The sequence below is a fragment of the Ictidomys tridecemlineatus genome, chromosome 1 (assembly GCF_052094955.1).
Source record: "Ictidomys tridecemlineatus isolate mIctTri1 chromosome 1, mIctTri1.hap1, whole genome shotgun sequence".
Taxonomy (NCBI): Eukaryota; Metazoa; Chordata; class Mammalia; order Rodentia; family Sciuridae; genus Ictidomys; species Ictidomys tridecemlineatus.
In genome coordinates this window covers 119,864,385-119,877,005 of record NC_135477.1, presented here as the reverse complement: position 1 = coordinate 119,877,005, position 12,621 = coordinate 119,864,385, and the positions used below count along the sequence as shown (strand labels likewise).

Below are 12,621 nucleotides of genomic sequence, written 5' to 3'. Positions count from 1 at the left end.
AGAGAGAGAGAAAAAAAATGCTTACTATCTCCATTTAAGTATGAGAAAACTGAGATTCAAAGAGGTTAAATAACCAGGCCAATATCACATAGTTAGGAGATGCCGAAGCCAGACTGGATCACAAGTCTACTATAGACGACTGGTACTTAAATCCCCCAATGTCCTGTTCTAGCAAGATTAAGGGATATGAGGTTGTGGGCAAAAAAGGGGCTCTAAGTGACCAAAGGCCTCCCTTCACACCCTGTCCAGGGCCCAGTTCTCCTAAATGAGTGTGTGGAGCTTATTAATTTTCCAGGAACACTGATGACTGGTACCAGAGAAGAGGAGGAACTGTAAATGGGCTGGAAATAGAAATAAGAGACTGCCCAGACCAGCACTTCCTGGGTATCTGGAGGGAAGAAGTAACTACTGGGACTTTGGCCTGAAAATAGCAGCCTGGAAGCCAGGCAGCCTGCAACTTGGAAATAACTTCCCTCCATGGCCCTCAGCTTCTTCCTGGATGACCAGATGGTCAATCTGGAAGAGCTTCAGGCAACTTGCCTGTTATAGAGCTGGTCTGAGTCTTGAGAACAATCCCATGCAATCAGCTGTCATGATGCTTCCCAGGCTCTGAGGCCCTGGCCACAGCTGACAAGCATCCCACTCATTCTTCAGTCCCCTCCTTATATCACTGGCCTTGTTAGGGATTGAATTGTGTCCCCCCCCCCAAAAATATGCTAAAGTCCTAATATTCAGTACCTATATCTTAGTATGTTTCTGTTACAAATAATACAATACCATAAGCTGAGTAAGTTATAAAGAAAATAGGTTTATTTTACTCATGACTCTGGTCCAAGTTTGCAGGGCTTCATTTATTTTTTAAAATTTTTTTTTAAAAATATTTATTTACTTATTTAGTTAGTTAGTTTTTAGCAGACACAACATCTTCATTTGTATGTGGTGCTGAGGATCGAACCCAGGCTGCACACATGCCAGGCGAGCGCGCTACCACTTGAGCCACATTCCCAGCCCCAAGGGCCTCATTTATTGATGGCTTTCTTGCTCACAGAGTCCCAAGGTAGTGCAGGGCATTACATATCAAGAAAGAAGGAGCCTGTATGTATCTCCACCAGTTTTTCTCCTTCTTATAAAGCCACCAGGATTCAATCATAGGAATTCCACCCTGATCACTTTATCTAATTCTAAGGATTTCCTAGAGGATTCATCTCTAAACACTATAATTGGATTAAATTACTAACCTCTTAATACCTCACAATGGGTATTAAACTCCAACATGAATTTCAGAGAGAATAAACCATATTCAAATCATAGCAACCTAATCCCAGCTATTTGGGAGGCAGATGCAGGAGGATCACAAGTTTGAGGCCAGCTTAGGCAACCTGGCAAGATCTTTTCTCAAAATATAAAACAATTTTAAAAGTCTTGGGGTGTAGCTCAGTAGTAGATCATTTCTGGGCTCAATCCCCAATGCCACACACACACAAAAGTCCAATACCCCCCAAAATCCATCTCACTCTTGAGTGCCTATTCTCCTCCTTCCTTTCTTTGAATGCATATCCTGCTCCATTGCTTGCTTTCCTAAATAAATCTCTTGTGCCTCTTTTGACACATCCTGAAATTTCTTTCTGTGGCACAAATCAAGAACCTTCCAGGAGCTGGGTGTGGTGGCGCATGCTTGTAATCCTAGAGATTCAGCAGGCTGAGGCAGGAGGTTCACAAGTTCGAGCTCAACCTTGGCAAGAGAATGAGACCTTGTCTCAAAATAAAAAATAAAGAACTGGGGATATAGCTCAGTGGTAGAGCACCTCTGGGTTCAATTCCCAGAAGCCCAAACCAGTGACAAGCTTAAATGGCACACTTTCAAGGAAAGCTGGATTTTTTTTTAATATTTTATTTTTTAGTTATCGGTGGACACAACATCTTTCTTTGTATGTGGTGCTGAAGATCGAACCCGGGTCGCACGCATGCCAGGTGAGCGCGCTACCGCTGAGCCACATCCCCAGCCCAAAGCTGGACTTTTATATTCCAATTTCCTCCTCTCAGTTGCAAGCTCAATGTATCCTTCATAGCCTTCATCCCATCTGTATTAATTACTTATTTGGATACTAATGTTATATCCGTTTCCCCAACTGAAAGCACCATGATCACAAGGCCTGGCCTGTGATACATTCACCAGCAATCCTATCCCATGCCTAGCACAGTCCTAGCACAAAGGAGAAAGACAGGACATGTGTGCATGGCATGCATGGATAAAATCTGTGCAGAAGAAACTCCCTACCTGACATTTAAAGACCCAGAGAGTGGGGCTTCGGTCCCCTCAGAGACCTTCTCTCTCTTGCTTTCTCTACAGGACTTTTTCTCTAGTCAGGCTAGTTCATGAACTGGCCCACCCATCAGGCTCTGGCTGATTACTTGGTCTCCATCATCTCTATTCCTGACATTCAGGCTACAACTTGCTCTTTCTGGCCCCAGTGCCTTCTGTGTCTTCAAGGCCTCCATTAGAAAAAGTCCAAACAGGGAAATGATTCAGAGAAACAGGGGACAGGAGCAGAGGGGAGAGAGGACAGAGGAAGGGGAAGGCATTCCCAAGGTAGACACAATATTGAGGTTTTCTCTTTTTAGTGCACACTTTAAACATTAAACAACATAGGTTCAATATAATGAGCAAAAGGGGGAAAATAAAATAAAAATCACCCAGATTCCTACTGCTTAGAGTAATCATTTGTCATCTATCCTTCCAGACTTTTATGTAGCCAATTATACAGAAGAAAAAGCAAAGGGAATTCCCTATATTCTTCTGAAGTAATTTTCAGAAACCAGGGAGTTTCTAGGAAGCTAAATTGCTCCTTGGGAAAGCAAAGGTAAGACTTTTCCTATGTCTGCTTCTTCTTCTTTTTTTTTTTTTTTTTTGGTACAGGGGATTGAACCCAGGGATGCTCACTGAGCCACATCCCTGGCTCTTATTTTAATATTTTATTTAGAGACAGGGTCTTGCTAAGTTGCTTAAGACCTCGCTAAGTTCCTGAAGCTGGCTTTGAACTCATGATCCTCCTGCCTCAGCCTCCCAAGCCTCTGGGATTACAGGAGTGTGCCACCAAGCCCTGCCTGTGTCTGCTTTTGATATGGGAAGGTCTAGGTAAGGCCTCTGACCTGGATAGGAATGACTATTGCTGCTCTGTGGTTATTACATTAAGCCAACTCCCCAGGCCTGCCCCCGTTCTCAAATTTAGCAGCTTGCCAGGCAGCAGCCAGGGTCTCTCCCTACACCAAGAGAAGCATGAATGAAACTTGGTTCTGGTATTTTCCATCCCCACCAACCTCCCACTCTTGAAATCAAGGCATAGAGCAAGCTGAGCTTTGGAGCAACTCACCAGACTCAAGTCCTTGCTCCTTCACTCAGGCAAGTTATTTCACCTCCCAGGGCCTTAGATCACTCGTCTATGACCCAGGGATAGAATAATGGCTACCTGACAAGGTAGCAGGGAGGACTAAGAGACATGATACACATAGCACTTGGCTGCAACGGGGCAAATGCTTCAGCACTGTTACTATCCACGGGTGGCTTTTCTGAGCATTTTCTGAGAATTCACAGGCGTGGCCACTTCTGTGCAGAGCCAAAAAATCACTTTTTTCTGTCTGCAGGCCTCTCTCACCAAGCCCTTTGCTAAGAAGGAAGTAACTGTACTCATTTCCCCGCCCCTTCCTGACGTCCCAGTCTTCAGAAAAAAAGGATCTACAACTGGAAATCTGCTTTAAACAATTAACCAGCAATACGTGTGTCGCCTTTGGCCCTTGTGTGGAGTCCTGCTGGGTGTTTTGGATCCTGGGGACTTGAGAGGAACCTGGTGTACAGGGTTGTGGCTACAGGTGCGTGTCTTTCTTTCTTTCCTTCTTTTCTTTCTTTCTTCCTTTCTTTCTGGCCAGACTACGGTGGCATACACCTGTAATCCCAGAGGCTCGGGAGGCTGAGGCAGGAGGATCGCAAGTTCAGAGCCAGCCTCAGCAAAAGCAAGGCACTAAGCAAGTCAGAGAGATTCTGTCTATAAATAAAATGCAAAATAGGGCTGGAGATGTGGCTCGGTGGTTGAGTGCCCCTGAGTTCAATCACCGGTACCCCCCCCCAAAAATCTTTCTTTTTAAATATTTATTTTTCAGTTGTAGTTGGACATGATACCTTTATTTATTTACTTACTTATTTATTTTTATGTGGTGCTGAGGATCGAACCCAGGGCCTCACACATGTTAGGTGAGTGCTCTACCACTGAGCCCACAACCCCAGCCACCAAAACTTTCTTTCTATACTGGGGATTGAAACCAGGAGTTACACTCCTAGTTCTTTTTATTTTTTACTTTGAGACAGGGTTTTACTACATTGTTGAGGCTGGTCTTGAGCTTGTGATTCTTCTGCCTTAGCCTCTTAAGTCGCTGGTTTTACAGTTTTGTGTACCACCGGCCCCCACAAGTGAGTGATTTTTTGAACCCACTCAGTTTTGGGATATCAAGACTATCAAAGGAGTTTTCTCAAACCTTATCCCCACTCTAAGACTCAGAACTGGCTCATCAGATCTTTGGGCACAGGGTTCTTCCTCCCTGCCAGAGGGCAGGAAATACCCTACACCCCCTCCTAAAGCTAAAGTCTGGCAAGGTGCCCAACTTTGGGCGTTGCTGAGAAAGCTTCAGTTATTTTGAACATTTGTTTTTTAGGCTGTACCCAGACAGGTTTCATTGGCTGCTGGTAGTCGCTGTGCCTGCGCTTCAACGTCCGACATCTACCAGAAAGGACCTGTGTGTAAGAGGCAGAAGGTAGGATAAGGAGTGGCCCAGCCAGAGCCCCAAGGCTGGGGTCCTGGGTCCCAGATATGAGATCCAAAGGTCACCCTCACTACCTGAGCTCTGGTGTTCTACTTTACTGACTAAGGTCTTCCCTGGAGTGCGTTCTTGGGACAAGAAAGCCCAAGTCCCCAAAGGTCCTCCGGTGGGTTGGGCAGCTCATGTCACTTTTGAGTCTGGATCTGGGGATAGTTACTCCCTGCTTCCTTCCTTTTCTTTTTTCTTCTCTCTCTCTCTCTCTCTCTCTCTCACTCTTTTAGACAGGACCTTGCTAGTTTGCTGAAGCTGCCCTCAAACTTACAATCCTTATGTCTTAGCCTCCTGAACCCCTGGGATTACAAGCATGCACCACTGCACCCAGCTTCTGCCTGGTCTCTTTTCCACACCTGTGGTCTCACTGGGGCTGGGTGGAGTGTTTGTGTGCAGGCCTTGGTCTGTTCGCCACAAATCTGTCCTAAACAGTAGCTGTGGAGGGCTGTGTGCCTGAGCTATCCCCTAGAGATATCTTTAAGACAAATCTGTGAGAATGACTGGGTGCCAGGAATGGGGACACTAGAGGAGGTGCCAGCCAGGGCCTTAGTCTCAGAAGGGCAGGAGAGTGACAGAGTATGTCATGGATTTCTTGGTGCCCACAGATGCCATGCTCCAGACTGCATCCATCCATCCCATATCCCAGGGGTCACCGGGCCCAGCAGATGGCCTTGATCCTGCTGGGGGCCTGCCTGGTGGCCCTTTGGGGACTTGGAAATTCTCCAGACCATACTCTTCAGTACCTGGTATTCTACTTAGCCTCTCTGCAGTTGGGACTGCTGTTAAAAGGGATCTGCTGTCTGGCCGAGGAGCTATGCCACATCCATTCCAGGTGACTTCCTATAATCCTTGTGGCAATTGGGTTCCCCACCAGTGTCACTCCCTTGACTTCCAATCCCCTCCTTGAACGTCTCTGGCTGAACTGGGCTTGGGTCTGAGTCTGGGATGTCCTCTGCAGGTACCAGGGTAGCTACTGGAAGGCTGTGAGGGCCTGTGTGGATTGTCCCATCCGCCGTGGAGCTGTGCTGCTGCTGTCCTGCTATTTCTACTGCTCCCTCCCAAACCCCACTGGCCAGCCCCTCAGCTCGATGCTGGCCTTCCTGGGCCTCTCACAGGCCCTGAGCATCCTCCTGGGTCTCCAGGTATGGTGCAGAGGGAGATAGAAGGTCTGGTCAAATTGGGGCATGGTCTTGTGGGATCTGCCTAAGCTTAGAGCTGGGAGTGGAGTCTGTAATGTCCTGGGATGGTAGGTTCAGTGGTGTCAGAGAAGTGAGCAAGTCATCAGCAGGTTGGAAAGCTTCTTGGAAGAGGAGAGCTCTGGTCCCATCTTGCTGCCTACAGGGCCTGGCTCCAGCTGAAGTCTCTGCAGTCTGCGAAAAAAGGAACTTCAACGTCGCCCAAGGACTGGCATGGTCATATTATGTTGGATACCTGCGGCTGATCCTGCCAGGTAGGCTGCTTTCTGTGCACTCATTCCTAGACACCATAAGACACATAGCCTCTTGTGTTCCTAGAATGCACTATATTTTTCAAAGCATTTTTGTGTCTATCAAATCATTGGATTCCCAAAGCATCCTTGTCAGCCTGAACAATGTTGTTACTATGCCTGTTTGGCAGTGAGGAATGTGAAGCCGGAAGCCATTCAGTGACTTGCCTAAGGTCATCTGTGAATGGTTTTTTTTTTTTTATAAATATTTACCCTATGCCTTGTGCTTTTCCTTTTTTAACTCATATCTATGAGGAAGAGATAGTTATCATCCCTGTTTTTTTTTTCTTTCTCTCTCTCTCTCTCTTTTTTTTTTTTTTTTTGTATTGGCGATTGAACCCAGGGATGCTTAATCACCAAACCACATCCATCCCCAGCCCTTTATATTTTTTGTTTTGAGACAGGGTCTTTTTAAATTGCTGAGACTGGCTTCTAACTTGTGATCCTCCTGCTTCAGCCTCCCAAGTAGCTGGGCTTAGAGGTGTGAGTCACTGCACCAGGTTTATCCCTATTTTAGAGATAGGAAAAGTGTGATTCTGAGAGATTAGTGACTTGTCCAGTGTTATACAGCTTAGTGGGCTTAGTGAGAGGAGGAGATAGGACTTGACCCCAGCTCTGTCCAGATCTGAACCCTTGACCCATTCACTGTGGAGCCATAAGTCTCATTCCTTTGACGTACAGGCCAAGCCTGCAGCTCTTCCATGTCTTATGGCTGCCTGCCTTTCGCCCTAGGGCTTCTCCTAGGAGATGGTTCTGGAGTTAGAGGCCTGGCTCTCTGCCAGAAAATGTTAGCAATTTCACCTCCCAGAGCTCTGGCCACCTCTGAGAGCTCTGAAAGCTGTGATGGGAAGGGGAAGAACTGGCACTGAAGTCTGTGAAAAGGAGAAGGAGAAACAGGATGGTGGGTTTAGGAAGAAGACCACTAGGTACTCTTCTCTACCGTTCGCTGGCCTCCTATACTATGAGATTGGACTTAAACTGGACATGGTGGAATGGCTATAATTCCAGCAACTCAGGAGGCTGAGGTAGAAGGATTACAAGTTTGAGGCCAGCCTCAGCAATTTAGTGAGATCCTATCTCAAAATAAGAAAATAAAAAGGGCTGGGCCTGGCATGGTGGCACATGCCTGTAATCCCAGTGACTTGGGAGGCTGAGGCAGGAGGATATCAAGTTCAAAGCCAGCACTCAGCAAAAAGTGAAGCACTAAGCAACCGAGTGAGACCCTGTCTCTAAATAAAAATATAAAATAGGACTGGGGATGAGGCTCATTGGTCAAGTGCCCTGAGTTCAATCCCTGGTACCAAAAAAAGGGAGTGTGGGGGGCTGGGACCGGGCATGGTGGTGCATACCTTTAATCCCAGCAGTTTAGGAGTCTGAGGCAGGAGAATCGTGAGTTCAAAGCCAGTCTCAGCAATTTAGTGAGGTCCTAAGCAACTCAGTGAGGCCCTGTCTCTATATAAAATACTAAAAAGGGCTGGGGATGTGGCTTAGTGATTAAGTACCCCTGGGTTCAATCCCCAGTACCAAAAACAAAACATAGGGCTGAGGATGTCACACAGTGGCAAAGAGCCTCTAGGGTCAACCTCTAGTCCCAAAGCAAACACACAATGAGAGTGGACTAGACCCTCAATTCTCTTGTACCCATAGACTAAGGGGGGACAATGGCCTTGGTATTAGTCCCGGATTTCATGGGATGCAGGATTTACAGAGATGACTTCTTGACTTCCCTACCCAGGACTCCGGGCTCGGATCCAAATTTATAACCAGTTCCACAACAACATGCTACGAGGTGCAGGGAGCCAACGGCTGTATATCCTCTTCCCGCTGGAGTGTGGGGTGCCTGATGACCTGAGTGTAGCTGACCCCAACATTCGCTTCCTGCATACACTGCCCCAGCAGAGTGCTGACCGTGCTGGCATCAAAGGTCGGGTTTACTCCAACAGCATCTATGAGCTTCTGGAGAATGGGAAGCCGGTGAGCTCACAAGGAGGTAGGGGGTCCCTGGAAGATCCCCAGGACCCTGGGCTCTGACCAAGCACTGATAAAAATTCAAAGATGCTTCTCTGAGCCTCGGTTGGTCCCAGGGCTAGCAAGATTCAGTTCTGAATGGTAATAGTAAATAACATTTCTTAAGCATTTACAGCATGCCAGGTGCCATTCTGAGTGGATCATATCACCATTCCATTGAAACTCACCATGTCTCTGGGGATAGGGACTGTTACGATGCCTACCTTACAAAAAAAAAAAAAAGAAACTGAGGCTCAGAGACAGTGAAAAAGTGGATGATTTCAGCTTGAGTATAGTATGCTCTTGATCACCAAGCTGCCCTAAATGCAGGCTGTGAGACCATCTGAAGAGTTTCCTGTAGGTATGGAGAAACCCAGACCATAGTTGGAGCCCAGAGCCCTGCACCCAGACTCCACTTCCAGCTGGAGCAGCTGCTGTAGGTCTTGCCCTGGGATCTTAGAAGGATCTGTGAAGGATAAGATTTGCCCACCCTAGTCCTGATTTCAGGAGGGAGGTGTCAGGTGAAGGCAGGTCAGAGCACAGACAGCATCAGTGGCCACCTCCCAGAACTCAGTCTGCAGACTGAGGGAACGGGGCTTCAGCCCAAAGCACTGCAGTCCAGAGTCTGTCTGCCTAGACAGAAACTCAATCTGTTCTTTCTTTCACCTCCTCCAGGCAGGTACCTGTGTCCTGGAGTATGCCACCCCCTTGCAGACCTTGTTTGCCATGTCACAGGATGGCAGAGCTGGCTTTAGCCGGGAGGATCGGCTTGAACAGGCCAAACTCTTCTGTCGAACACTTGAGGACATCCTGGCAGAAGTCCCTGAGTGTCAGAACAACTGTCGCCTCATTGTCTACCAGGGTGAGGGGGTGATAGACTGGGGGGCAGGAGGAGTCAGGGTCTATGGGTCTCTAGAGAGTCAGAAGGCATCTGTGTTTCCTGAGCCATCTCAAGTGGTCAGGGAGGTCAAACCCTGCCCCTCTCTTCTGTGGGAAAGGTTCCCCTACCAACCTGGGACACTAGATTGCTTTCTGAGGTTTTTGGCTATAGACACTGGGTGGAGCCTGAGAGGTGGGTTCTGGGAGTCCCTTGTTTTATCTAAGAATGCCATAGGAAGCAGAAAAGTCCTTGGCTAGAGAATAGGGAGCACAAGAGAAGAGGGCTGCAGCCTCAGCTCTACCTTGACTGTGTGACCTTTTGTAGCATCATCTCTAAGACCAAGAGAATGGTATTCCATGACCTCTAAAACCACTTCTAGGATTCCATTGAGCCTCTAGCCCCAGAGGCTGTGGGTGGGTGGGAAGAGGGGGTAGGGAGGAATGGGGGATCTTCTCTAAGTATGTTCCAGTGGGTTTAGGATCCTAACTCCTGTCCCATGACCCCACTCCAGAATCTGCAGAGGGGAGCAGCTTCTTGCTGTCACAGGAAGTTCTCCGGCACATGCGGCAGGAGGAAAAAGAGGAGGTTACTTTGAGCAGCATGGGAACCTCAGTGGTGCCCAGTTCTTCCACCCTGTCCCAAGAGCCCAAGCTCCTCATCAGTGATATGGAACAGCCTCTCCCACTCCGCACTGATGTCTTCTGAGGCCCAGGGTCATCTTGCCTGAGCCTTCGAGAATCAGAACTGGAGCTTGCTTCAACTGCTGGATGTTCAGCAGAGCCATGCCTCCCAAAGAGGACTTTACAGAGAAAGTTTCTGGACTTGACATCTCCAGATGAGTCCTGTATCCATGGGCAAGCCATTTTACCTTTTTGAGCCAGAATCTCTTCTACAAAATGGGATTATAATTATTGCCCTACCTCACAGGGTTGTTGTGAGGACTGAGCATATGTAGAAGTTGTATCTAAGCTCTAAGTACCAGGTAAACTTAAGGGGTATGCCAGTTATTTTCCATTAGACCCTCTAGTGCCCAGGGACAGATTTGTCTGGGTGGCATAACAGACTCCCTTGTCCTTGGATTTCTGGTCATGTTTGGTCAATGGGGAGCTTCAGCAGGAGAATGGAGAGAGGAAGAGGTTGGGGTGTTTATCCCAGCTCCCTCCTGGCAGTTCAGAAGTTGAGTGGGCCCTCTTGACAAGTGACCCTCCTGGCAAACCTGTCCATCTCTAGGTTTTGGGAACTGCCTCCTCTCCTTACCCCTGGCAGTGGCATTGGCTCTCCAGTAGAGGCCTCACCCTCATTGTGGTTTCCTTATGTCCTGCCCTTTCTCAATGTTCTTTTTTATTTGAAGTGGTGGTGGTGTGTGTGTGTGTTGGGGTGGGGGGCGTGTACTAGGAATTGAACCCAGGGGCACTGGACCACTGAGCCACATTCCCAGCCCTATTTCATATTTTTTTTTGAGACAGGGTCTCACTGAGTTGCTTAGTGCCTCCCAATTGCTGAGCCTGGTTTTGAACTTGCAATTCTCCTGTCTCAGCCCCCCAAGCCTCTGGGATTTCAGACCTGCGCCACCACACCTGACTCTCAATAGTCATTTCTCTAGTGCTTTTTTGAGCTCAGATTACCTACTTTGAGTATGTCATCATTTTGCTGTTAGACTTTGCCAGATTAAAAAAAAAATGTGTTTATCTGATGTTCAGACCTAAGTCCAAGCATGCTTCCACGCACCTCTCATCCTGTACAGGGCAGTGTGGGGTGGGTGCCACTTCAGTCCGGGCAGAGCCTACCAGTTGGCAAAGAGCATAGAGTCAGGCAGTATCCCCCTAACCTCCCTGCCTTTTCAATGCCCTTTCAGTATCTCCGGTGAATTGCTTGGGGAGCAGGGGCCAGAGGATAGGCTGAACCAGCACACAGATGCCGTGAGTGGCATCCTGGGAAAAGGAGCAGGGCCCACTGAATAAATGTCCCCAGATGAGAGAGCCTGCGATAGGATCAAAGAGGAAGATTTTGTGTGAGAAGATGGGACATCCCTTGGGATGTCTTGGACAACAGAGCTAGTCATCATGCCATATGTTATGGCATCATCCTCAGAACGGAGCCACTGTGGTGGCACAGTTGCCCCTCACTGGGGGGAAGGCAGCCTGTTTCTACTAGTTCCATCTGGGATGACTTGTTCCCTCCCTCCTACCTTTGTTGCTTTTCCAACTTTGTTTTTTGATTCATAGGGTTTTTGTCGTTTGTTTTTTTGGTACTGGGGATTGGATCCAGGGGTGCTTTACCCCTGGACCACAATTCTAGCCATTTTTATTATTATATTTTTTTAAATTTTGAGATAGCATCTCTTTAATTTGCTTAGGGCCTTGCTAAATTGCTGAGGCTGGCCTTGAATTTGTGATCCTCCTGCCTCAGCCTTCTGAGCCGCTGAGATTACAGACATGCCACGGGCACCCAGCTCCACCTTTGTTTTTAAATTTTTTTTTTCATTTGTAGATGAACACTATACCTTTATTTTATTTATTTGTTTTTATATGGTGCTAAGGATCAAACCCTTTGCCTCACACATGCTAGGCAAGTGCTCTACCACTTAACTACAATCCCAGCCCCTCCACCTTTTTATTTTTTATCACAAATGCTCAATAAGCATTTCTGAGTGCAGCATCACTTTGAAGAAATGTTCCGCACAGAGAAAACCAGCTACTCCTATGGACAGAATCAAGGGAATCAAGGGGGAAACTATCCCCTTGCTCAGCTGTTCCAGCCATATTCCTTCCAAGACCTGAGATTCTTCCATCATGTCAGTTACTCTTACACCAGAAACCAGTCCAGAATCAAGGGCCTCGGACTTGACCTTACTCCACCCATCAGCGCCCAGCATGGTGGCCAGTTTGTAGAGCTTAATGGCCCCAAGTCCAAACCCTGACTCCAGGTCAAGGATGTGGCTCAGTATACAGTGCTTGCCTAACATGTATGAGGTCCTGGGTTCCATCCCTACCCAGTACTATAAAACAGGTAAATAGATATAATGTCCTGACTCTACCACTTGGTATTTGCATCTGTCTGGGTGTTTCTTGTTTGTTCGTTTGTTTTGTTTTGTTTTAGTTCTGGGAATTGAACCCAGTTGCTCTACCACTGAGCTATACTCCTAGCCCTTTTTTATTTTTTATTCTGAGATGGACTCTCTAAATTGTGCTGACTGACCTCAAACTTGCAATCTTCCTGCCTCAGCCTCCCAAGTAGCTAAGATTGTGCCATTGTGCCTGGGTAGGAAATGTTTTGTGTAAATTCTAGGCTTATTTCTACAGGTCCATGTGGATAGAAAGTGGGAGATGATGAGAATCCCCAAATTCCCCCATCACATCCTAAGAAGGCAAGAACAGAGTCAGTGGGG

At 47.4% G+C, this 12,621-nt stretch overlaps 1 protein-coding gene across 1 annotated transcript; it reads left to right on the top strand.

Annotated features, from left to right (window-relative positions):
• The first annotated feature begins 3,707 nt into the window (after positions 1-3,707).
• Sting1 (stimulator of interferon response cGAMP interactor 1) lies at positions 3,708-10,926 on the top strand. Its single transcript, XM_005327275.5, has 8 exons — positions 3,708-3,867; positions 4,705-4,803; positions 5,466-5,692; positions 5,819-6,002; positions 6,202-6,310; positions 8,082-8,320; positions 9,029-9,215; positions 9,745-10,926. The coding sequence occupies exons 3-8, from the start codon at positions 5,466-5,468 to the stop codon at positions 9,936-9,938; spliced, it is 1,140 nt and encodes a 379-aa protein (XP_005327332.1). The 5' UTR covers positions 3,708-3,867; positions 4,705-4,803; the 3' UTR covers positions 9,939-10,926.
• The last annotated feature ends 1,695 nt before the right edge of the window (positions 10,927-12,621 follow it).

Coding starts and splice junctions, on each gene's coding strand:
- Sting1 (XM_005327275.5), top strand. CDS start 5,466: ATGCCATGCTCCAGACTGCATCCATCCATCCCATATCCCAGGGGTCAC. Junction 5,693..5,818: donor CTATGCCACATCCATTCCAG/GTGACTTCCTAT, acceptor TGTCCTCTGCAG/GTACCAGGGTAGCTACTGGA. Junction 6,003..6,201: donor GCATCCTCCTGGGTCTCCAG/GTATGGTGCAGA, acceptor TGCTGCCTACAG/GGCCTGGCTCCAGCTGAAGT.